At 56.5% G+C, this 24,810-nt stretch overlaps 1 protein-coding gene across 2 annotated transcripts in view; it reads left to right on the top strand.

Moving 5' to 3' along the window:
* Positions 1 to 20,312, top strand: part of LOC113971458 — a 54,056-nt gene extending 33,744 nt beyond the window's left edge. For both annotated transcript variants that reach the window (XR_003535555.1, XM_027691423.1), the window contains exon 3: positions 19,557 to 20,312. Coding sequence is in view for 1 of the 2 variants with exons in the window: in XM_027691423.1 (XP_027547224.1) it covers positions 19,557 to 19,623 (67 nt within the window). In the remaining variant the exon portion in view is untranslated. The remainder of the gene's footprint in view (positions 1 to 19,556) is intronic.
* The last annotated feature ends 4,498 nt before the right edge of the window (positions 20,313 to 24,810 follow it).

Here is a 24,810-nt window from a genome sequence, read left to right as displayed (position 1 = left end):
TTTGGAGATCTCCTGATGGGAAGATGCTCATCCCTGTGAGGCTGAGGGCTGATCCCTGCTGTGCTGGGTGGAGGGAAGTGTGTGCCTGGGGGACCAGGGGGAGCCCAGTGCCCTGGGGGATGGCAGCCACAAGACCACTGTGCCCTGAGGGTGCCCACCCTGAGCTCCTGCTCATTTCTGGGGCACGGCCTTGCCCCTGGCCAAGAGGTTAAGCTGGGTTTATTTAATCTTTCATGCAAGACAGGTTGCCCAGAGAAGCTGTGGCTGCCCCTGGATCCCTGGAAGTGTCCCAAGGCCAGGTTGGACTGGGTTTGGAGCAACCTGGGCTGGTGGAAGGTGTCCCTGCCCAGGGCAGGGGGTGGCACTGGATGAGCTTTAAGGTCCCTCCCAACCCAAACCATTCCAGGATTCTGTGGTGATGTTTTCTTGCCTCCTCCACCCCTCTAATGGCATCTGTGGCTGTGCTGGGAACAGGGGGGAGTTCAAAGCTCTGCTGAGATCAGTCCAATTTGATCAAATTCCGTATGGGAACGTGCTGAGAGATGTGTGTGTTGCACAAAGCACCTTTATCCTGGTGCAGGTGGCGTTAGCTCGGGATGTGCTTCAGTGTGGAATGGCCCAGGGTAGGGCAGGGCTGCTCTGGGGGCTGCCTTCCCCCTCTCCAGGCACATGACTCCCTTGGATGTAGTCAGGAACAGCAATTTTTGAGGATGATTCTGCGTTTTTTTCCCAGAGTTGAGGAGACAGGAGGGACAACTGTTCATAGCAAAAGGTGCTGATACTCTTGAAATGTGTCCCAGGCCAGGTTGGACGAGGCTTGGAGCAACCTGGTCTAGTAGAAGGTGTCCCTGCCCTTGGCAGGGGCATGGAATGAGATGAGCTTTAAGATCCCTTCCAACCCAAACCATTCCATGATTCTGTGAAATGCAGTTTTGCAAGATTTCGGTGCTGCTGTTCCTTCACACCCTCTCTGAAGATTGTTTTTCTTTCTGAAGAAAAACCTAATGGATTAGAAATCTGAGGAGGAACAGAAGGGTTGTGGATAAAAATGGATGCTTTCCTTGGAGCTGGAGCTTTGCTGGCCAGGAGGAGGTTTGTGGGATGGGGAAGCTCTGCCGACCTGCTGATACAAAACAAAATGGTTTTTAATGGTATAGAGGGCAGGTGAAGGTGGGAAAACTCCGTTGGAGCTGGATGGGAGCATCCAGCAGAAATGGACTTATCGTGGCCAGAGTAACAGTCCCTTTATCCAAGATCCACAGGGGAGTGTTGATGACATTGCCTGGGGGCCATGAGGAGCCCGGTGCTCCTGATGGAGCAGGTTTTGATGGAGCAGGTTTTGATGGAGCAGGTCTCCTGGTTGGGATTGGTGCTTTTGGAGGAGCCCCCAAGTGTGGCTGCAGCGGGGCAGGAGCGTGCAACCACTCAGCGGGCCTCAGGCAGTCACCAGATCTCATCCCAACCCCAAATCCAGGTCATATGAATCTTTATTTTCCTTCTCCTCTCCCGCCTGGAGTCTGCCCTATTCATTCCTGTCTCGAGCGAGTGAACCCTCTGCGAGGGAGACTCACATTCCTCTGGATAATCTTGGGCGAGCAGGGCCTGGCTGCAGCCTCTCAATTAAGCAGAATTTCTCTTCCCTTTCATTCCCTGTCCCCTGGCATCCTAATTGGAGGTGCTGGGCTGTGGGCTGGCAGGGGCAGGGTGCCCCTGGTGTGGTGCAGGGGGTCAGTGCTGGCTGCACTGGCAGGAGGGGGTGATTTGCCTCGGGAATGCTGAGCCAGGCTGTGCCGAACCGCTCCCCTCTCTGCTCGCCCCACTTTGTTTTCTTTCTGGCAGAGGGAACAGATTTCCTTTTGCATGGAGCTGAATTAATTCAGCCTCTCCACAAAGCGTCCCTTTTGTTTTCCTCTCCCCGCGTGTCATTCCCGAGGCTCAGGAACAGGCACTGCCCCCTCGGGAAGGGCTGTGTGTCCCTTCCTCTCCCTCTTATCTCCCCATTCCCCTTCATTTACCTGCAGCAGCCAAATCAGCTTGAAAATGTGAGGCCTCCTTCCTTGTGGCAGAGGTGCCACGTGCCAGACCTTCCCTATCCTCTTGGGAACCAAACCCAGCTTTCTGTGCCCGTCCCTGGTGCTTGGTCTGTGCCCGTGGGGTGAGGGTGATGATGAGGGTGGTGCCTGTGGGCTGCCCTGGTGCTCCTCAGCTGCTGGAGTGTGGCTCATGTGATGGGAACAAAGAACCTGTGGCTGCCCCTGGATCCCTGGAAGTGTCCAAGGCCGGGTTGGATGGGGCTTGGAGCAACCTGGGCTGGTGGAAGGTGTCCCTGCCCATGGCAGGGGGTGGCACTGGATGAGCTTTAAGGTCTCTTCCAACCCAAAGCATTCCAGCATTCTGTGGTGAAAAAGCCTGGAAAAACAGGCTTGGGAAGGAGCTTGGAGGTGTTTAGTGTGCTGTGCAGTTCTGTGGTTGCTGTCCTTGTGTCAGCCCTGGATCATCCAGCTTTTCCAGGGAGGCAGTAGGTGCCATCCAGGCATCCATCCTGTTGCTGCTGCAGCTCGGGCTGGTGCTGCCGTGTCCTGCAGGAGCTGTCACTTCCCAGGGAGCAGAGGGGAGAGTATTTCCCAGGTTTCTCCTGGTGTGCTGGCAGTGGCTTGTCGAGCCCTCCTGCTGTGCCCTGGAGCGCTCAGGGCAGGATTAGTGGCGTTTCACAGGCTCCCTTTCCCAAATCCCTGCTCTGATTTGAGCCTTGAGCATCCCGCGTGCTCCCCGGGGTGCTCTGCATTCCCAGCTGCATCATCCCTGCCCTGTTCCTTGGGATCACAGCGATGCTCCCGGTTTTGCCGGTTATTCCCCTGGACAGGACAAGCCTTTGCTCAGGAGATGGGAGGACACTGCACACACGGCCCCGTGCGCTTTCCCTCTCCTCCCTCCCCAAACATTTCACCAGAGTTTACGAGGAGCGACGGGTTCGGACAAACCCAATTTATTTATTTACCCGAGGGGACTCCCCGAGGACAAAACATTTTGGCTCCTGGGGGGACTCGGGGGCGATGCTCGGAAGGGTTCGCTGCTCTTACCAGCCCGGGCGGGGGTGAGATGCGGGGGTTCGGCGTGGGAGGCTCGGCGGGGCGGGGGCGCGGCAGGTACGGACACGCAGATGTGCGGTTGGGCGAGGGAGCCGCGCAGATGTTCCTGGAATTCCCAAGCCGGATGCAGAAGCGGCGAACAGGATGCGTCGGGAGGCGGTGGCGGTGGGGGGGAGCTTGCCAAGAGCTTGACATAACGAGGGGGGATCGTGTTCTGCCCTTCCCATGGCTGCGGGGAGCTCGGGGAGGGCGGCGCTGGGAGGTGCAGGATGAGCCCCGGGCAGCAGAGGGTCCCCCAGCTCAGCATCCAGCGGGCATCCCACCGGGCTCATCCCTCTCCCGTGCCTCTGCTCTCATCCCTGGGCAGCTTCTCCTCTTGGTTTTCATGCTGTTTTTCCAGGAAAATCAGCTGTGCTCGTGTAAACTAAACCGGGCTGCCAAGCAGGTTGTGTTGCTGCAGAGTCCCTCTGCTCCTGCTGTTCCTGCAGTTCCTAAATCCCTGTGAGCCGGGGCAGTGGGAAGGTGGGGCAGTGGGAAGGTGTGTCGTGGCCACCTGCCTGTGCCCCTTTCCCGTGGTTTCCGCTCGGATTATCCGCCCTGTCGAGGCGTGTGATGGATTTCGGGCAGCTGGGCCCCTGGAAGTGATGCTCTGGCTCATCCCTGCTCGTATGGGGCCAGGACCAAATTAATTAGCAAAGTGTATCGTGATGGAATTTCCACAGGCAGAGGGGTTTGTTCTTCCCCCCCAGGTGTTGCTCCCGTGCACGGTGTTCCTTCGTGGGCCACTGTGGGGCCAGGGCTGCAGGGGAGTGTTCAGCCAGAGCCTGTGCTCCAGAGAGTTTTCCTTAGCACCTCAGGGAGCCTGTTCGAGGTCCCTGCCAAATATTCAACATCTGCACAATGGATGCTTGGCAGGAAACTTTAAAATTCATGCGAGTCCCCCGAGGTGAGGAGGGAAAGTGCCTGGATCTGCAGATCCATCTCCACTCTGTCCCCAGGCCAGGATGGAGCAGGACTGGAGTTCCTAAGCCTGGGGGATGTGGGACAGTGACATCTCAGGGTGATCTGACTTTTGGATGGGCTGGAGTTTTTCCTCCATTTCCAGCAGTGTATTCCAGTGCCTGGAGTGTGGCAAATCCTGCTGAAATCACCAGCTCAGGGCACGGGAGCTGGTGCCAGGGGCTCCAGCAGGGATGGTGAGGTGGCTTTGGCTTGATGAGACATCCTGGACACACTGGTGGGTCCTGCTGCATGGGCTGATCTGTGCTCTCCTGCTGCTGGCCCTCTCCTGAGCTGAGCCCGAGGGGTTCTCAGGCAGGGATCAGCTTCTGGGTGGAAAGAGAGGCCAGGAAAGCCAGCCTGGCTCTCAGGGAACCAGCAATGGCACCTCGGGCTCCTTGTGCAGATTTCCCAGGGATCCCGGGGTGGTGTGGGATGCCAGGAGCTCAGCCAGGCTCTTCCCAGCAGCTGCAGCATCTTTAGGACCCCCCGTGCTCCAGCCATGGGGCCGTTGGCCAGAAGGGGCTCCTGGGTGTTGCAAAGCAGATGTTCACAGAGCTCAGAGCTGTCCCCTCTGTCCAGCCTGCAACTTCCTCCCCGGATCGGCGCTTCCCGAGGCTTCCAATGAAAAAAGCAGCTTAGTCTGTTGTTGTCTTGGCCTTAAAAATCCTCCCTGTCCAGCACAGCTGGTGAAACTCCTCCTGTGTGCGGGAGGCGATGCCGTTCCTTGGCTGATCCCACGTGGGATGTGGGACAACCACCCCACTCCTGCTCTTGGCCAGGTGCCTGCACAGGGTGACAGGGGGGTTTTCTGCCCCCATCAGCTGGATGTGGCTGGGGAGATGATCCTCCCTGAAACAAAAATCAGGGAATCACTGCAGCATCTCCTCCCCGGGGTCGTGTTGGTGTTGCTGTGAAGCTGTTTGCTGTAGGAAGCTCCCCTGGTCTGCCTGTGGGAGTTTGGGTGGGACAGGTCCAACATTCCAGCAGCCCTTCCCCTGGGATGAGCGTGGCTGGGGCTGGGGAGGGGGCAGCAATGGCCCTGCAGCCTCTCTGCCTCTCTTTAGGGAAAATACTCTGGTATTGGCCACTTCCCCGTGCCTCAGTTTCCCCATTTGTGTGACATGGACAGTGCTGCTGCTGCTTCCTGAAGCCCTGAGGGGAGCTGGAGTTTTATCCTTGTGCAAGTGGAAACCTGGAAATTCGGTGACAGCAGAGGAAGGTGCAAAGAAGGAAAAAAAAAAAAATTGGACTGAATGTTTTGGAAGGAAACAAACCCGTGGGTGAGAGAGAAGGGATTTTGCTGTACCACCTCTTAAAGCAGGAGAGCTGCTGGGCTGGGATTCAGTTCTTCCTGACAGCTCAGGGAGCCTCAGCCTGAGCGTGGAGAGCAAAACTCCATCCCGAGATGTGTTTGTTCTCCACTGACAGAGGGGAGGCAAGAGCAGGCTCTTCACTGTGCTTTCCTGGCATGGAGGTGGGCATTGCTGGTGGCTTTCCATGCTCCTCGTGCCACTCGTGTGAGCAGCGAGGCCCCCGCAGCCCCCAGGGTGACCCACCTGCCAGGATAAACAGAGGCAAACGACTTGCAGGGTCTGCTGATGACTTTTCCAGCAGTAATTAACTGGGACACAGGAAAAGCCTGAGGGCTTTTGCCATTTTTGGGCTGCACAGCAGTTTCCAGGCGCTCTCCCTCATCCTGGCTGGTGGTACCCCCTCCTGACCCCATCCAAGGATACCTCAGCACGTCAGTGGCAGTTGCTTATCATCACTGTGTGTGGGGTGCCAGAGGTGTTTGGGCTGTGCCCCCATTCCTGGAGAGGTGGGAATGAAAGGACAGGGTCCCCTTTGTCCTCCTCTTGGGCTCCAGAGGAGATGGTGAGCAGGGGGGGGATTGTGCCATCCAGGAAAAATCCCCTTCCCCTTGCCCGACCCGCAGGGAACCCACCAAACTCGTGACTTGGCTGGAGCAGCAGCACTTGTGGGTTTTCCTCCTCTCCCTCCCTCCCGCCTGCCCAGCGTCTGTCTGTCCTGCCGGGCTCGTATTTTGGGCAAACCCCAGGAACACTGAGTGTACTTTGAGCAATGTCCCCCTGGGTGGACCGGCCTGGAGGAGTTTGGTGGCCGGAGGGAACTGAGCCTGCCTGTTCCCCGGCCTCGTTTGAAGGTTTCGTGGTCAGCCCGCAAGGACCTGGGGATGTTTGGTGTGAGATCATCTGGCTGCTTATTTAGGGACCACCAGCGAGTTGCTGAGCACCTCAGGAACTGGGCTGCGGCCGCCTTTTTGATATCAAAAGATATCTCAAAGGCAAATATTGAGGAGTTTGGGGTGGGGGGAGCTGGAAGGGGCATTTCTGGGGTGCTGGGAGCCACCGCGCCGGCTGCAGCCGGGGCGAAACGCTTGATGGGTTCCAGTGGGTGGCACATGAAAGGTGTGGAGAGGTCATTAATTGTGGACCTGGAGCCCCTGGCTGGCTCCAGGAGACCACCAGAGCTCCGTGGGGTGTTTGGCACCGGGACAGAGCAGCACGTATTCGTCCTCCTCCTCCCTTCATCTTTAAATACCACTCCGCAGATTTCAAGGAAAAAAATAAATGCCCTTAAAATGGCATCATTCTGTGGTGCCTCGGGGGCTATTTATATTTTTTATTGCTCCCACAATTTTATAGAATAGCCTTTTTCATGAAAACATCAGTGTGTGTGTGTGTGTGTGATTAACCCAGCCACCATCTTCAGAAAGCAATTTTATAGCTGGGTGTCGGGCAGGGGCACGTGGGGCTGGGATCCAACTGCCATGAGCCCTTTCCGGGGCTCTCCTGGCCAGCTCCAGGCTGATCTCGAGCTTTTCATCCTAACCCAGTTTTCCAGGCTCTGGTGGAGGCTGTCAGCTTGGTTTTGGGAGAGTTATTCTCTCCTGGAAGTGCCACGATGTCATAGGAAAAGGACATTCTCAGTAACAAAATAAGTTAAATGTGCAGAAATCTGGTGCACAGTGAACACAGAGATGGATTTCCTGCCCATCAGGTTTTTGCCCGTAGGTGTTAAGGGTAGAAGGTGGATTTTGGTGTTGGCCAGCCCAGCCCTTGCTGTAGCTCAGAGCTGGGCTCAGCCCTGGAGCTCTGCTGGCACGTTCTCCTCTCCCAACCCCGTGGAAAATGAACCAAATCTCTCGACTTCCGACTGAAATGTAAGATGTGAGATAAGTATTTACTGGAAGACTCCTGTTGCCAAATAGCCTGGAGACCCTTTCCTTCCTCCTGAACAAGAGCAGGAGGTGTTAACTGTGTCTCTGTGTGGTGCTGGGCTTGACAGGAGATTTGCACCTTCATCACGATAACAACGATGCACAACCCCCTGCCTTGTGTCAGGTGTCCTCCAGCAGCTCCCAAACCACCTCCTCGGGATGTTTGGGTACACCCTCAGCATCTCAGGAGGAAAGGCAGTAGAATGGTGGCTTCTCAGAGATGAACCACCCCGATTCTGCAGCCCCCTGAACCCTCCCTGGGTCAGCACCCTGAGCCACGCTGATGGTCACTGATGGGGACCCCGTGCAAGATGCAGCTTCTCCCCTTCCATAACGACCCACCTGGAGCCAGGGGGGCTCTTGTGGGGGGTATTCCTTCACTCCCACTACAAGCCATCTCTCGTGGCTTCCTTGCAAAGGCTGGTGACACCTCCCTGGTGACACCTCCCTGGTGACACCTCCCTGGCACCGGGCGCGTGGCAGAGGCGAGGGGGGCACCCCACGAGGGGTGGGCAGAGCCCTGAGCCCGGCTGTGCTTTTTAATATCTGTGCTCTAAGTGCAAATGGAGCGGGGCTCCAGCCCCAGAATGTTTGTCTTGGAGATTAAATCTTGGAGAGCCTCCGGTCTCCAAGTCCATGCCGGGAAGAGAGGGGCGAGGAGGGAGGGAGGGGCACACACCTTGTTAACCCTCTGCAAGCTGCCAGCTGGAAAATGGAGGGTTGGAGGGCAGGGAGAGGGAGAAAGGGTGGGGAAACGTGGGGCTCTGGAACAGCTTGGGAGAGATTGGCACAGCCTGAGTTGCTGCACCTGCTCGTGAAGCTTTTGCAGGCAGGAATCTTTCCGTGCTCCTTCTGCATGGTGGGGTGTTCCCGTGGGAGAAGTGATGCTACAGCCAGGAGAATTCCTTCTGGAAGTGCAGAGCAGAGAATTATGGGATGGTTTGGGTTGAAAGGGGCCTTAAAGATCGTATTGTTCCAACCCCCTGCCATGGGACAACCTTCCACTAGCCCAGGTTGTCCCAAGCCCTGTCCAACCTGGCTTTGGACACTTCCAGGGATGGGGCAGCCACAGCTTCTCTGGGCAACCTGTGGCCTCACCACCCTCACAGGGAAGAACTTTTTCCTTGTATCTAATCTAAACCTGCTCCCTGTCAGTTTGAAGCCCCTGGTGCAGGGTCAGTGTGTGTGAGACCCTCATCCCGGGCTTCCCATGGCTCGTGGCTTTTCCTGCAGCTCTTTCCTCAGAGGGCTGGGTCCCGCTCTAACTGCTCTGCTGCATCCCAGCCCTCGCTCTCCATCACTTGTACCTTCCCCAGCAGGTGTAAGTGGCACGGGGACCTTCTCCCCCTGCATGTCCTGGCCCCCCGGGTGGCTCAGAGCATCTCAGCTGCAGCACAACCTCCTCCTCGGGGTTGCCTTTAAGTCCAAGTGCCCGGGGCAGGCAGGAGGGAGGGGAAGCATCTCCCGTGTCCCCGTTGCAGGAACGTTCCCAAACACTCCATCCCGTGTACAGGGAGCACTCCAAGTGCTCCTGCAGTGCCAGGGCTGGGCCTGCAGTGCTGTTTGGGGAGGGGATGGTGCCTCTGGCACTCCTGCAGCAGGTAGGCTGTGTTTGTCCTGGGGCCTGGCCCCGGGTGCTGGCAGCTGGGGCTCAGCCAGGCTGGGACGTGTGTTATCCAAGGATTGCTGAGAGGCCAAGCCTGCTCCTTGTGCTGATGGAAAACGTGGCTTGGAGCAGTTGTGCCCAGTGTGAGCTGGTGGAGCTGTGCCAGCTGGGGGGTGCACCCCCTGCTCTGAGGGGTGGGAGGTGGGCTCAGCTCCACCATCCTCAGGGAGAGGCTTTAAGGAGCCTCGAATGGCTGGAGCTGGTGGCTCTCCTCCTGCTCACAGGGTGATGTCCAATTTTCCCCTCTTATGTTTGTTGCTTGAAGTATTCAGCTGGTTTTAGCGTGTCATGGGGATCTGCCTCCCAAATGACTGTCTGGTCCAGGGTTGGGACTGGGGGCAATTTGTAGAAGAAAGGCCATAAAGCTGGCAAAGCACAGGGGCTGCTCCCCACACAGCTCCTTCCACTGAGTCCTCCCCTGCCCTCAGCAGCCCAGCACGTGGGATGGATCAGCTGCCTTGCACATGGATCTCCATCAGGAAGGGAGGTGTTTTCACCTGCCTGTATATCCAAAGGTCTCCAGCTCCTGGATGTTGGGCCAACCTCTCCTCCAGCTTCTGCATCCAGCCTGGGAGGGAGAACCCGGTGGGCTCAGGGCTTGGTGGCTGGTCAGCTCTGCTCCTGCAGCCCTTGGCTGGGCAGAGCCCTCCTAGTTAATCTAAAAGGCAGAATTTAATTAAATGAGATGTAGATCTCATCTGCTGGGAGTTCTCCTCGTGGGCACCGTGCCCTGGATCGTGGCCAAGGCAAGGAAGGGAGCTGAGGGAGGAGGAGGAGGAGGAGGAGGAAGGCTGGGCAGTGCCTTCCTTTCACTTTCCTCCAGCACTGGCCAGGTTTTCCCTCACCTGCCCTAAGGATGGGGCTGGGATGAAGCTGTTCAGCCCTTCCCAAACCCCACCTCGGTGGCTTCAACCATAAAACCGCAGCCAAGAGCACAGAAGTGGGTGTAGCTTGGAAAAAAATCAGATTTTGTGCCTGCCATCCTTTTATTATCCCATGAAAATGTCTTTCTTGGAGGCTTCCTTTGCTGTAGATTTGCTTTTGCTGTCTGGAGTGCTGGGAACTGGGAGCAGAGAGCTGGAAGGCGTCGGGAAGGGGGACAGGCAGGGCTGGACTGGGATATAATGGGGATCGAGGATGGATGCAGGGATGGAGGCAGCTGCACCCAACCTTCTTCCTCCTCAAATCAAAGTGATGACGTTGAGGACTAAGACTCTTTTTTGGGAGCAGGAGAGGCCCTGTCCTGGGCTGGACATGGCAGGACCCCCTGGAGGTGCAGCACGAGCAGCCTTCCCTCAGGAAACACCCTGGCTCCAGCAGGGAGAGCCTATTAAAAGGGAATGGGCCAATCAATAAATCAAGGCACCTGAAAAATGAAACCAGGGGGTTGGGAAAAGAGGTTTTCTTCTTTCTTTTTTTTTTTTTCTTTTCCCTCAATTAAAGCAAACAACCCCCCCCTTGCAGGCGGGGCTGGCACGGGGGCTCTGCAGGGCCCAGCTCAGGGTGCTGCTGAAATGAGCTCTGTAAATCACAGCTCTGATACCTGGAGGTGTTGAAAGGGGAGCAGCTATTCCCCAGCTCGGGAGGGGAGAGGGCTGGGAGTGCCCATTCCTTCTGGAAGGTGCATTTTTCTCCAAAAATCCACCTCTGCGTGGATCTCACGTTGACATCGGCGAGGGAATGAAGATGCTCGTGAGGGTGGATGGATTGAGCCGAAGGGATTCATCCCAGAGGTTTTGGGTAACAAATACTTGGCTGTATCCCTGCTCTGAACAAACCTGTTTGGCTCTGGAGTGTTTTCAGGCTCTTTAATGGGACCCTTGAAACTCCCTGCTGGGAGGTTTTTGGGACCAAACATCGGGATGCTCTTGGAGGGGTGGTAGCACTGCCCTCGCTGTTGGGGACATGGTTCAGTGGTGGCCTCGGCACTGCTGGGTTGATGGTTGGACTTGATGAACTTAAAGGTCCTTTCCAACCTAAGTGATTCCGTGACTGGGTGGGGCAGTTGCTGCCTTTTGGGTTTCCCCTCCCTGCATCCCAGGGATGGAACACGACGGCTTTGTCCCGATGATGGGAGCAGGAATTCGTGGCTCTGCCGCGCTCTGTGCTTTAAACCAAACAGCAGAACACCTGGAATGAGTGGGAATGAGGCAGGAAGGGTGCCCAGGCAGCGTGTGCCCCGTGGCTGAGGGCAGGCCGGGGCGGGCTGAGCGTGCCCTGGCAGCAGGAGCTCCGGCCTGGCAGCACCGTGTCCCCCGGCCACGGGCACCGCAGGAACGGCTCCTCTGCCCCAGAAAACCCCTGAGGTTTGAGCCCTTTTCCAGGTGCACGTCCCTGGGAGCCCCTTCCCAAGCCTCTGGCCCGGGGGTGGCACCGCGGGGCCACTCGGCCGAGGCGACGCCCCCGAGGAACAAGGAGCTTTTCACTGGGGTGCTTTTTTTCCTGACCTACATTTTTTTATATTCCTGCATGGAGTTTTTTTAAGTTTGAGCCCGTTGGCGTTCCTCAGCCAGCAACGGTTTCGAAAAAATTCCTGATTAATTCTAGGAAAGGCCGGGCTGGAGGGACATTCCTCTGTGCCCTCTGCTGAGGTCACGCTGGTGCTGTGCCCCCCCCTCCTGCTGGGAACGGTCCCAGGGGCCTTTTGGGGGGGCACCAAACCCTCACCTCGACCCTTCCCCACCCCAGGATGGAACTCTTGAGCCCAGAAATCCTGTGTTGTCCCTGCTGAGGGCCGGTGGGTGGATGTTGGGGTGACCCATGAGGATCCTGCCCTGGTGTCCCTGGGCGATGCCAACCCAAACGTGGCCACACATGGAGGGGTTTCACTCCCAGAGTGATCAGCAGTGGGTCTGTGGCAGTGGGTGTGGAATGAAACTTCTTTTTTTATTATTATTTTTTTTTAAGCCGACTAAAATTATTTTGGAAAAATTTCTTTTCCCCAATTTCGACGAATTTGAATCAAAACAAAGACCTTTTTCTTGCGCTTTTTCCCTTTCACTTGGCACCCCGCGGGGCAGGAGGTGGGGGATCCATGTCTTTGGTCACTGTGAGTTAAAACTGAGATCAGGAGGGAATGAGGAGAGCCTGGAGCAGGGCTCCAAGTGGGATGAAGGCTCTGCCCTGATTCCTCTCCCTGATTCCTGTGTGTTTGTTTGATGGAGGGTTATTTTGATCTTGGATTGGACTGGACCAACCAACTGTGAGACTTGGTTGTTTTATCCATGTTTTCTGTTCCCCTTGAAGGGAAGTTATTTAAATGTAGTAATTTTTAAAAATCCCTATTTTTTTATGCCTCCCCGTTTTTATGCCTTACCATTTGCAAACAAAGGACCAGTGAGTCTGTGGTGCAAACTTCTGCCTTGATTTATGCACATAAAAGAGATTTTTGTTGTTGCTCTCTGGTTTCAAGGACCCAGAAGGGACAAACAGCCCGAATTTGCTCCCCTCTGAACACCACATTTCGGGTGAGGGCAGTCGCTGAGGGTTCCCACCCTTCCTCAGCTCTGAGCCCTAATCCTGGCCCGAGGGCCCATCTCACTGCAGGTGAGAGGTAACTTTACCTCCTGATCCGGTGCTGAGGTGCATTGTGAGAATTAAACAGTGTTTTGCTGTGCTAATTTCCCGCCGTGGATTGTATAATTATCTTTTTATAGGGCTGGGTGTGTTCCGGCCTTTCCTGTGGTGGCTGTGCCTGTGCCTGGGTGGGACGGGTTCTGGCACACCTGAATCTGGGCTGGCTTTGCTCTGGGATTTTGGGAAATTAACTGGGGACTGAGGGATGGAGGTGCCCTGGGGACTCCCCAAGAGTTGCACTTTTTGCGTCCCCCACTCCTGAGCCTCCCCAGTTCCTCCCTTCAGGAGCAGCAAACCTTGGTGTGTTGTGGCACCAGTGGTGTGCTGGGAGTGATGGCACTTGGAAAAGGAGGCTCCTGCACTCAGGGAGCGCAGCTGGATCGTGCCAGGGCAAGTTTTGCTGCTCTTGGATGAGTCCCACCAGCATCTCTGGTCCCAGCAGTTTCCACTGCGCTGGGAGAGTGATGCTGGTGTGATTTGCCTCGCCCTGACCAGCTGGGGAGGCTTCTCCCCTCCCTCAGGGATATCAGTTCCTTTTGGATAAGAAGATAAAGGTCTTAAAGCTGTGGTTTAGAGCTCCATAGTGAGGCAGGATCCCTCCTGTGGGGCTGGGGGAGCATCTCCCTTTGCTCTGCTTGCACTGGGTGGCTGTGTCAGCTCTGCCTTGGCACTTGACCGGAATTCCACATCCTCATTTTTCATGAAGAAGAAGGAGGGGAGAGAGGGGAGAAGGGGGGCACAGAGAACTAATCAGCTTAGGGTCAGAACAGGAAAAAACACTGCTTAAATTGGTAATCCCCAGGGATAGAAATCAGCTCAAAGCTGCAAAAGAAATGTGCAGCCAGATGGTTTTTCCTCCTTCCCTTCCTCCCATCCTCAGGGGAACCGGTCTCAGAGGGCAGGGGGTGATGGCAGGGCACCACTCCAGTGTGGCTTTTGCATCCTTGTTTGGGATCACTCCCTGGTTCAAAGCTTTCCAGAAAACACCTTGACCCCACATGTGAGGACTTTGGGCATCCCCAGGCCGTGGGGAGCAGAGCTCATCCCTGGGGTGGGACTCTGTGGGAGGCACAGCCCAACCCATCACCGTGGAGCCAGACATGGAGGTTTTGCAGTGCTTTTCCCATCCTGTGAGCCAGTGCTGTGCTGCACCAGGATGGGAGCGGAGAGAGGTGTGGGAATGAGCACAGTACCCCCCTGTAATCCTTTTTATCCTGGAGATCCATCCCTGCTCAGCTTTTTTTGGATGCAAGAGGTGCTGCAGAGCATTCCTCCGTCTGCTGGTGCAGCAAGCAGGTGGAGGAGAAGAAGGGTGAGAAGAAGAGGGGGAAGAGCCCTCCTGCTCATTTGGAAGAGTCCAGGGATCAAATGGATCATCAGGGCTCCTGCTGATGACAGAAACCAAGGGGAGCTGCTCATCTGCCCACAGCAGGGGCTGCTGGAGTTCCGGCAGGAGAAGCAAAAACGCTGGGAGATAAACAAAGTTCGTGCTCAGGGAACATCGTTCTGCTGCTCGGGCCCATCCATCAGCCTGTCAGAGGCTTATCACTGTGGGGATGCTTTTAATAAAGGAGCAGAACTGTCATTGGGTGCCAGAGCCTTCCCGAAACCTGCGGCAGCCGCTCCCGGAGCCCGCGCTGGCCCAGCCTGACATCGCTCCCTGCTTATCACCGGGCTGCAAAAATGAAGGAGAATGGGACTTTCTTCATTCTTTCACCTGCCTGTCAGTCTCCAAGTGACACATGGCTTTCAAGAAGGAGCCCTGGCCTTTTCCTGCGGGGAAGGAGGGGGAAAATTGCTCGAAAGAGCCAGAGAGGGAGGCGGCACACGCAGAACAGGTTGGAGCGTGGGAGCGAGAAAGTCCTCGGGGGTGTTTCTGTTGGGGGCTTCAAAGTTCTATTTTTAGTCTTCCTTGGGGTGAGCACCTGCACTCAGGTCCGGGTGGGTTGGTCAGGGCTGGTATTTGAGGAGGGAACTGCAGCTGGTGCTGGGGGTGACGCTTTGGGAGCAGGGGATGCCGTGCTCCGAGTGCATCCCAGCGGGACTGAGCTGCTGCCAGTGCTCACCCGCATCCCTGGCATCTCTCCTGGGCCCCCATCCTCTGGGATTATCCCTGGCCATCACAGCCATTGCCTTCCACACCTCTGCAGAGCAGGATGCTGCTGTGGTGGCGGGGAGGGGCCCTTCCTGCAAACTCTCCCTGCTGCACCTCAAGCCTGCAAGTTTTTTCCAGGTGTCGATTCTTCTGTGCTATTTTTGGGCTGAAGAGGGGGTCTCACACCGTCTGACCCCCAGATTGCCCAGCCCTGAGCATCCCCTCTCCCCCTGTGGGGCGCAGGGTGGGTGTTTGGTGGCAGGGATGGTGTGTTGGTGACTCAGGAGGGGCAGGTCTGTGACTCAGAGCTGACAGCACCTGTCTGGGCCGCGGTTATTTATTAACACCTTACCAGAAAGGGCGGCCTGGGAACAAACCACTTGCTTCGCTTCCTCTGGCTGAGGAGGTTTAATGACACCTCTCCTGAGGCTGTCTGGGGTTTTGGCAGGGCTCTTGTGTCTCATGCTTAGGTTGGTAAATGGAGATAATCTCTTTGAACTGAAACTCCGGGAATTAGGTTGGCTCTGGCAGCAGAGCCCGGTGGTTTAAGGAGAAGGCTCAGTGGTGTTGCAGTGGTGTCAGAGGGCTGCACCCAGCCTGGGGGCTCCTTCATGGCCAGTTTAAAGCCTCCTGGAGTGAGACACCTGCTCCAATCCTGGCACTCCACTATAGATCAGGCAGCAAAGCTCAGGACCCCCTGACTTTACCCAGGGAAGCTGTGGCTGCCCCTGGATCCCTGGAAGTGTCCAAGGCCAGGTTGGATGGGGCTTGGAGCAACCTGGGCTAGTGGAAGGTGTCCCTGCCCATGGCAGGGGGTGGAATGAGATGATCTCTAAGGTCCCTTCTAACCCAAACCATTCCATGACTCTATGATGCAGCACATCTCACGGTGCTGGTGATGGAACAGGCAGCATGGCAAGAATGTTTTCCCCAAGCATCCCAGATTCCCACCCCTGGTCACCTCCTGGTTGGGCTGGGGATGTGAGCTGGCCTGATGTGTGGGGTTCTGTCTGTGCGGGGAGGAGGAGGGGAGGAAGGAAGGAGTTGTGAGGAGCCTCATGTGAGGTGGGACACGTGTGAACAAGCAGAGAGTGATGGAAACAAGCAGAGAGTGATGGATGAGTCCCCTCGGCAGCACAAGGGTCACACCCTGCCCTGACCTGCCCTGGTGGCTGCTCACTCTGGGGGCACAGTGGTGGCAGGGGACCCCGTGCAGGAGGCTGCCAGGCTCAGGAGGACACCGTGGGTTGGCAGGCACAGGCTGTGACTCAACGGGGCCGTTTCATCTCCCTCAGATCTTTTGCTTTTTTACTTTTCTTTAATCCACTTGCCTCATTGACTTTATTTTAGTGGCTGGGTTCACCGAGGAGCACTTTGGTCGTCAGGCACGTCGGGGCATGTGGATAAACCTGCATCTCTGAATGGGAATGGCTTTAAAGCCAGGATCAAATCCCTGCCTGGGTGTGACGGGCACAGCACGACCCCAGAGTCCCTCCTGCTGCCCCTCACCTCCATCCTGCCCTGCTCCCTGTTTGGAAGGGATAAGGCCAACCACGGTGTGCAGGTTGGAAGTCCCATCCCTGTGCAGGTTGGAAGTCCCATCCCTTTGGAGGTCCCTCAATGTGTCCAGGTCCCAGTTTCCCTCCACAGACCGGGACTTGTCAGGGCTCCCCGGGGCCAGACCGAGCCCTGCCTGGGATGTGTGTGCAGGGGCAGTGCCACGAGGTGCTAAGGCAGCTGTGCTGGGACCGGTTCCTGCAAACAGGCTGTGGCTCTCTGGCTGCATTTTTCTAAATCCAGCCCTTTGGATGGGAAGCATTTTGACAGTAGAAGTGGAACTGGGGCATGTCTGAGCAGGGCGAGGGGTCTGAGGGAGGGACACCCGGAGAGGGAGCAGCAGGGAGGTGTGTGAGCCATAACGGGAGCGCTGCCAGGATCGTTTCCCTGCCTGTTGGTTTCCTTTCCTGTTTGCCTTTGCTGCCCACGCAGTTTGTGCTCACACTGTCAGTAGATGCTGTAGGTGCTGTAGACGCTCCCGTCCGCCACAGCCAAAAGTCCCGCTCCTATTCCTGCTCTTTGCTCTGCTCCCGGAAAACACGTGTTTTGGGGGGACGGGGAGAAGGCAGATCCCCATCTCTAAATGCACAGACCATCGTCCTTCCCGCTGCAGGCTCAGCAGCTCCTCCTGCGTGTGCTCCGGACGGATGCACTCCCTTTCCCGGGATGCTGCTGAGTGTGGAGGCAGCTCGTGTCCTTGTTCCAGCGCCTGCTGCCTCCCCCCTGCTCTCCCGGGATGTTGTGGTGGGCTCTTGGAGAGAACAGCGGTGCGGGGGCTGGTGTCCAGGAGACACCGGTGGCCTCGGGGCTCGCAGTGTGTGGCCTGGCTTGTGCTGCTGCTCCCGGGGCACAGGGAAGCAGATGATGCCTCGCTGGGGAGCGTGGGGAACGTGGGAGGCAGAGGGGAAAAAACACTTTGCACCTGAGGTGGTGCTGTCTGGGGAGGTTTAGTGCTGGGGGAGGTTTGTCCTGAGTGGGGTTCGTTCAGGTCAGTGGGGTCTGGGCAGGGTGGTCCTTCACTGGGGGTGTCTCTGGGACAAAACAACGCGCTGTGTCCCACGGCGTGGGGCTAAACCGGGGCGCCCACATGCCACTGAACCTGCCTGGGCTCCTTTCCCCGCTGAAGGGTGACAATGTGCCTAAGTCACGCAGTAAGGACGCGCTGATGCCCCCGATGTGGGCAGGGGGACCATCCTGCAGCAGCCACCATCGCCCGTGTTCCCGGTGCCTCCATCTCTGCGGCGGTGGCCGTTCCTGCCCCATCACTTGGCGCGGCCGCATCCCGAGGAAGGGACCGCGCCGGCCCGAAGGCTTCGCCGGGGTGGGGGCATCAGGAAGCGCCTTTGATGTGCGGGCACTGAGAGGCTTTTGAAACGAGCCGCAGAGCTGCCCGCCCCGCCGGGGAGGGGAGATAACACATCAGAGCCTGCGCCCAGCGCTGCGGTATCGCCCTTTATGGAGCGCTGATTGCTCCCGGCTCGGGGGAACTTCAAAAGCAGCGCTGGACCTGCAACAACGCCCTGTGCAAAGAGTCCCGGGCCGGGTGTGCGGCTACACCCCGGGTGACGAGGCTCGGGGCCCTTCATGCCTCGGTTTTTGGTAGATCTTTGTGGCCCGCTGAGGTGGGTGTGGATTGGACGTGGTGGGGTCGGACCCTCTGCACCTTCTGGGTGGGCACTGGGTGCCTCTGGGGTGCCACTCTCAATAGTTTAGCTCCCTGCCCGTCCCAGATCCCGCTGTGCAGCGATCCCCAGAACCTGGGAAGTCGGGATTAGTGCCTTGCAAACCCCAGTGGTTTTTGTGGGGTCCCTCTGAACTGTCTTGGTGGGCGCTGGGTGCCTCTGGAGTGCCGCCACCACCACCAGTGTCTGAGCTCCTTGCCTGTCCCAGGCCCTGCTGTGGTGGTCCCCCAAGGCATTTGGGAATTTGTGGTTAGTGCCTTGCAAAGCTCAGTGATGCTCCTGAGGCAGGCAGATGCTCAGAGCAGGGGGCAGGATTTGCAGCTGCTCCCAGCGTGTTTCCCAGCAGCACCAGAGTTAACAGGAGAAGTTGGGGGAAAGAGGAGGAAAAGAGTTGGGACCTCCTCCGCCCCCCCTGCCTTCCCCTGGCTGCTGCCATTTCATCAGGCTGTGGATTGGCCTCTCGAGGATGGAGCTGGGTAACACCACAACATAAACAGAACATCTGGAAGCTCTTAAAGGGTTTTATTTTTTAACACATTTACAAGAGCCAGGGACACTTGTGCAGAGAGCTCTCCAAACTGGGGGACGCTGTGCTCGCTCCTTCCCCGAAAGCCCAAGGCTGGTGGTCAGGCTTTTTTCCCCTGGAGAAGGAGCTGGAGGGGCTGGTATGTGCTTCCACACCGGGTTGCTGAGGGGGTGGTGTCTGGGCCAGGAGGTGCCAGTCTTGCTTGCATATCCCTTGTTGAGGTCCAAGGCAAACAGATGATAAGTGTGGCACGAAAAACGAGGACAAACCTCTCCCCTTCTTTCCGTGTGCCCCTGGTTGGTGCTGGAGCAGGATGGGGAGTCAGGAAGGGTTTGCTGGGGAGAAAAGCTGTTTAATGATCTTATGGAGCGAACAGGGTGGGAATCAAAGAGCAGAGCAAATGATTTAATTCCCCACATGGGCCGAGAGCTTGTCTGAGCCAAATGGGAGCTGCCTGTGCCACGCTTAACAGTGGGATCTGAATCCTCCAGCTGATTTGAAAGCTTGTGGGTGGAGACCCTATGGATAGAGGGATAAATGAGATCCATTCTCACTCTGCTCTCTTGACTGTGTTTTCCTCTCCTTGTCTCCTTCCAAATCTCTGTGACAGTCAGGAAGAGGAGCCCCTCTCTGCCCAGGGCAGCAGTGAGGGCACAGGGATGGGCACAGGGATGGGCACAGGGATGGGCACTCCTCCCGTGGAGTCCTTGGCTCTCGCACGGTGGTCCCCGTGTCCCGGCTCTGTGCTGGGATGTTCAGTCCATGACTTGCACATCCCTTGGACTGGGTGAGGCAGCCCACGTGCACACAGGCAGGATGAGCTGCTTTCCCTTCCTCTGCGTTCCCAGATGTTCTGGGAATTGTTTTGTCTGTGCACAGAAATGGCCATTTGGGTTTCTTCCATCAGCCCCCGGCTCTGCCTCTTATCCACCCCTGTGCTGTCCTGCACCCCCATCTGCTGCCTCCTGATCCCACAGGAGCCCAGCCTTGGGGCTGGGGCTGCATCTCCTCCTTTACACAGTGCTCCAAACTTGGTGACAGAGAAGAATCATGGTTTGCTCCAGCACATCCAGCTGCCTGCGAGCCTGGACCTTCCGTTAACGGCGTCTTTTTCCTCCGCAGGGTCCGTGCTGAAGGCTCGGGGTGCAGGGACCTGCACGAGGGGACAGCCCAGGTGCTGCAGCTCTGACCAGGACAGCCAGGAGCACCCTCCCGAGGATGGGCACCTCAGCTGCAGCCCAGGGAGAGGGACCCGGGGACCAGCAGCTCGCCCTGAGCCCGCCGGGGAGCGTTGGAGCATCGGGGGCTGTGCGAGGTCCTTCCCTCAACACCCGCCGACAACAGCCCCCAAAGCTGTGCCCTCACTGGGCTCCACAGCCCCTGCCTGCTGAGGGGGGGGTTCCTCCCAGTGTTGACCACACAGATCTGAAGGTCTTAATTAGCTGCTCTCTGCTGGGCTTTGGAAATTATCCCTGCGGGAAGTGCTGGTGATGGATGGATGGATGGATGGGTGGCCAAGTGCTCTGGGGCCGAACAGCAGCTCAGAGCTTTTCTCTGTGAAGGACCCCAGTTCCGAGGAACCAGCTGTGGAGTTTTTGGTCCTTTTTTTTTTTTTTACCTTTCTGTTCTTCTTTCTGGTGCCTTTTTGGGTTTTGGGTGTTTTTTGAGGACGGCTGGACCTGCGCTGGATCCCGCTGATGCCCGTGGTGGGAACTGGAGGCCTTTGGAAGAGCCACAGGGCAGAAGCTGAGTTGGTGGTCGCGGTGCCCTGGGGTTTAAAACTGCCTGGCAGAGGCTCATCCTGTGCTCTGGGTGCCCTCAGGAGGGTCTTTGAGCACTCACGTGGAGCCCAGCCCAGGTGGGATTGGGAAGCAGGAGTGGGGGATTCCAAACAGCAGCGAGGGGAACGTCACCACGGGGGGAAATGTCACCCTGAGAAACAATTAAATTTCTTAATAAACCGCCTTGGCTCTGTGAGTGCTGGATGTTGTTCTCCGTTTGCCTTGGCTCAGCCACACTTACATCAGGGCCCTGTCCCGGGGCTGCCTGGGGGACAGCTTGGATTGTACAGGAAACCAGTGCTTTGGGAAACTTCTGCCCTAACAAAGCCAGACCAAGAGTTTAATGCCTTTGCTTTGCAGAAAAGCTCTCCCCTGTCCTTTCCCTCTTCCCTTTCTGCAGCCCTTAACCACCACTGCCTGATGGTGTGGCCTGGTGAGCCGTCCCTAACACACCTCCTGCTCTGAAAGCCACTGAAATGCAAATTATTTCCCCTTAAATCCTGTTGTTTCATGTCCCTGGACTGTGTGCCCCTTCCCACCCTCTGCACCTGATGCAAAGCACTGGGAGAGACAGATCCAGGGAGAGATCCAGGGATGGAGCAGGGGATCCCAGAGACCCAACCTGGACTTTTTGCAGTTCCTAACTAATATTTTCCTCAAAGGCCTCGTGCTTTTCATGTGGGTCAGTCCCTCAGCCCCCCTTTGCAGAGCAAACAGGGAGCCAGGCTGTTAAAGGGGAAGGGCGTGGGGCTGCCCTGCTGTTTACCTGGGGAACCAGCAGGAAAACCTGCCCCTCACTCTTCCTAGTAAATACAAACTGGAAGCACGGACCAGCTCACGGGGATTTATTAGTTTGCTTTGCCAAATGCAAATATTAAGACTAGTCAGGCCGGCCCGGGGGCTGCCTTTTGCCTTTTGTGTGCTGTGCTGGCGCCTCTGGGTGCTGATAAGGGGGTGCCCTGTGCTCGGCCAGTTGTGCTCAGGGGGCTCCTTTTGCACCAGTTCTGTGTCCCTTTGGCTCAGGGCTGATCCTGCCAGGGGCTGAGCACCCGGGGCTGCTGTGCCTCAGCCTCCCCAGCCCTGACCTGGGGATGTCCCCGCTCGGGTGAGCTCCCCTCTGGTGTGTACAGACCCACCCCGTGCCCTTGGCACAGTTTGCAGCTGGTGTTTGGGTTTGTGGGGCCAACCTGGAGCAGGTGAGAGCTCCCTGGGCTTGTTTTCACTGTAAAGGGTAACACGTGATCCTGCTGTCGTTGAATCCTGGAATGGTTTGGGTTGGAAGGGACCTTGAAGCTCATCTCGTTCCACCCCCTGCCATGGGCAGGGACACCTTCCACTAGCCCAGGTTGCTCCAACCTGGCCTTGGACACTTCCAGGGATGGGGCAGCTTCTCTGGGTAACCTGTGCCAGGGCCTCACCACCCTCACAGGGCAGAATTTCTTTCCCAATATCCAATCTAAATCTCCCCTCCTTCACCTTAAAACCATTCCCCTGCAGTTCAGTAATTCCCTGCAGGATAATCCCAGAGCCTGAGCCAGCTCCAGCTCCAGGGAACACCATCCAAGACCACCCCAGGCGTGGCTGGAGGTGCAGGTGGTGCTGGGAGCAGGGATGGCTCGAGGCAGGGATGTGCCCCAGGGCTCCTGAGGAGGCTGGGGATGAACAGATGGGAGTGATGGTCTGGAGAAACTGGATTTATGTTTCCTCAGCTTGTTAATGTGAAGATCCTGTTCCATAGAAGGCTCAGTGGGCAGAAGGCCCCTTCCTTGCTTTCATCCTATTGCTTGGGAGCAAGGGGGAGTGGAGTCCAGCTGGGATGGGGAGGGTTTGGGAGGAGGAGGAGGAGGAGACCAGGTGAGCAGCTGGGGGAGCACAGACCAAACCCAGCCATCCCCCCCACTTCCAGTTTTCCATTCTCATCCCATTTCTGCCCCATTTCATCTGGCCCTGCATCATCTGGTGTGTATTTACAGGCAGTTAGAGATGCTTGTCTGGATGTTATTTTCCCTCCGGGGCCCATAAAACGCATCTGCTGGAGCTGCTGCCCGGCTCGGGGGGGATCTGCAGCCCCTGCTGGTGTCCTGAGCCCGTGGCTCTGGGCTGGGGGGCTGCTGGGCCCTTCTTCCCCTGTTTGTTTTGACAGCTTAGCAGTGTCAGGCCGTGGCTGCAGGTGTGTGCAGGATGGATCCTGCCGGGATGCTGCAGGGCCACACGGATGGGGACACTGGGAAGCTTCCAGCAAACACCGTCCCGGCTGGGCTGGGGGTGGTTGGGCTTCTCTGAGTCATGGAACCACTTAGACTGGGAAAGACCTTCAGGATCATCGAGTCCAATGTTCAATCAGCACTGCCAGGGCCACCACTAAACCAACCCAGCATGTGCCCTCGGCTAAATCCCCCCGAGCTCTTTGAGGAGGGGGTTGGTTCTCAGTCACTCTCTCATCATTAACCATCTCTAAAACTGCCTTTTTTTTAGTTTTTAAGAGTTTATGGGTGTCACCTCCCAGCCACAGAATGGTTTGGGTCAGCAGAGACCTTAAAGGTCTTGTTCTGAGCCCCTGCCAGATGCACTTTTTGGGTTGCTTTACACCCAGCTTTTCTCACTCGTTTAATTCTTGCTTAAGGCTGAGCACCTGGGGGCAATTCCTGACCCCAGATCTCCTGGGAGCTCCCAAACCCCCTCCAGGTGTCCCCAATCCCGGTGTCAGTTAAAAGCTCCCCACAGGGGTGGAGCCCCAGAGATGTGATGGTGCTCTGCAGGACAAGCAGCCACGGGATCCTGGGACCCTGAGCAGTTTTCTTGGTGCTGGAGGAGGCAGGTGAGGCTGAACCTCTTCTCCTGCTCTCTCCACGTTGGACTTGGCTGTGCAATCTGGGGCTGAAGGGGGTGGGGGGTTTCGTGCCTCGGTGTGATGTTGCCATGGGGTTTGGTGTGTGGAGAGGGTTGAACCAGGAATGAAATAGCTGATTATGGTTTTTTTCATTTGTCAGACAACACAGCTGAGCAAATCCCAGCCTGCTGTCTGTTCATTAAGGGGCTAATCCTTTGTCTTTTCCTGGAAAAATCCTTTCCAGGAATCCCAAGGTTTTCTAAGTAGGGCCAAGCTTAGAAGATATAATGGGAAAGGGGTGTATTTCCCTCTCTCAGGTATTTCTTAACTATTTCTCTAGTCTTTCAAAGTTTCCACCTCTTGCTTATCCACATGATCTTCCCTCCTGTTTTCCACCCCCTGCACAGGAACTCTCCTCTGGTGTCCTGCAAGGAGTGACCTGACTCTTGCTTCTCTGTCACCCACCAGGGTGGGTGTTTTGGGGCTCAGCAGGGCTCAGGGTGCTGTGGGTGGTGCTGAACCCCTTGGAGGAAGGGCTGTGGGGTGGAGGAGCCTCCATCCAGCCCCAATCCCACAGGAATGCCGATTAGCCCCAAAGCTGCTTGGGGCAGCACTCAAAGCTAAGCCCATTTTCCCTCTAAGCCTTCGGGTTTTGGTTGCCTCCAAGGAGAGGAAATTCTCCTGCTGGGAGAGATCTCTCCTCCCTTCTAACAGGGTGATTTTTTTTTGCTCTCCTCCCTTCTAACAGGGTGATTTTTTTTGCTCTCCTCCCTTCTAACAGGGTGATTTTTTTTTTTGGTGCACCGAGTTAAACCTTCCCAATGAGTCCTCCCCAGTTCCCCCAGTTGCTGCTCACTGGGAGCACTGGTCCTGCTCCCCACAGCTCTGCTGGTGTTGTCTGGGTGCTTGTAATGGCACAGCCTTCCCAGAACGTGGTCTGACGTTCCTTCTCCCCCTCCTCTTCAAATTAACGTGCCAGCCGTGCCTCACCCTAATTAAAACCAGCAAAGAGGACTGGTCCGGGCTGTAAAATTCTAGGACAGTTTTATGTAGAGCAATTAAAGGAAGGTAAAAAAAAATTGTTAAGAAATTAAACACTAATTACTTTTTTTTTTTTTTGGTTGCCATCTGAACTGTTTTGGCAGTGGGGCTGCAAGTGGGATGCAAAGGCTTGGGATGGTGGGTTCCCTGCTGCCATAAATCAACTGGATCAAATGTTCCCTTGCTTTTTAGCCGTGTAACTCATCTGCTGTCAATTAGCCTAAATCACATTTTTTCAATTAAACAGGCTTAGAGAAGCCTGATAGCAAAGCCTGGTGGGGAGGGGGAGGGAGAGGCAGAGCCTGGTTGTAGGCAGCGAGGTGGAAATATCTTTTTAAAAGGTGTGATCCCATTTTAGTGTTTTCCATATAAAATATGATCTAAACGTCTGTGCTCTGGGGAGCAGTAAGAGCTGGAAGCCCAGCTGAGGAAGGAGCCTGTGGAAAAGGGGGGGACTGGCCACGGAGGTGGCCCAAGGGATTAAAGGGGAATCCCAGCTGGGATGCTGGAAGGAGAAACCCACTGACTGCAGGAAAACTCCTTTGGGATGGATTTTAGTTGTTCCCTTAAACTCCTGCCCTGATTCCCCTCAAGTTTCCAGGCTTGCAAAGAGGCTGCCCATGGTGTGAGGGCTCCTTTGTGCTCTGGGGAAGGTGAAATTATGCCGTTGTTTGCAGTGGGAATGGGTGGCTTGCATAATACCTGGAATGATTTGCGTTGGATG

The sequence above is a fragment of the Neopelma chrysocephalum genome, unplaced genomic scaffold, assembly GCF_003984885.1.
Source record: "Neopelma chrysocephalum unplaced genomic scaffold, ASM398488v2 Primary Assembly neopelma1_84, whole genome shotgun sequence".
NCBI lineage: Eukaryota > Metazoa > Chordata > Aves > Passeriformes > Pipridae > Neopelma > Neopelma chrysocephalum.
Note: the sequence above shows the minus strand (reverse complement) of the source record. Positions and strands in the feature narration are given on the sequence as shown.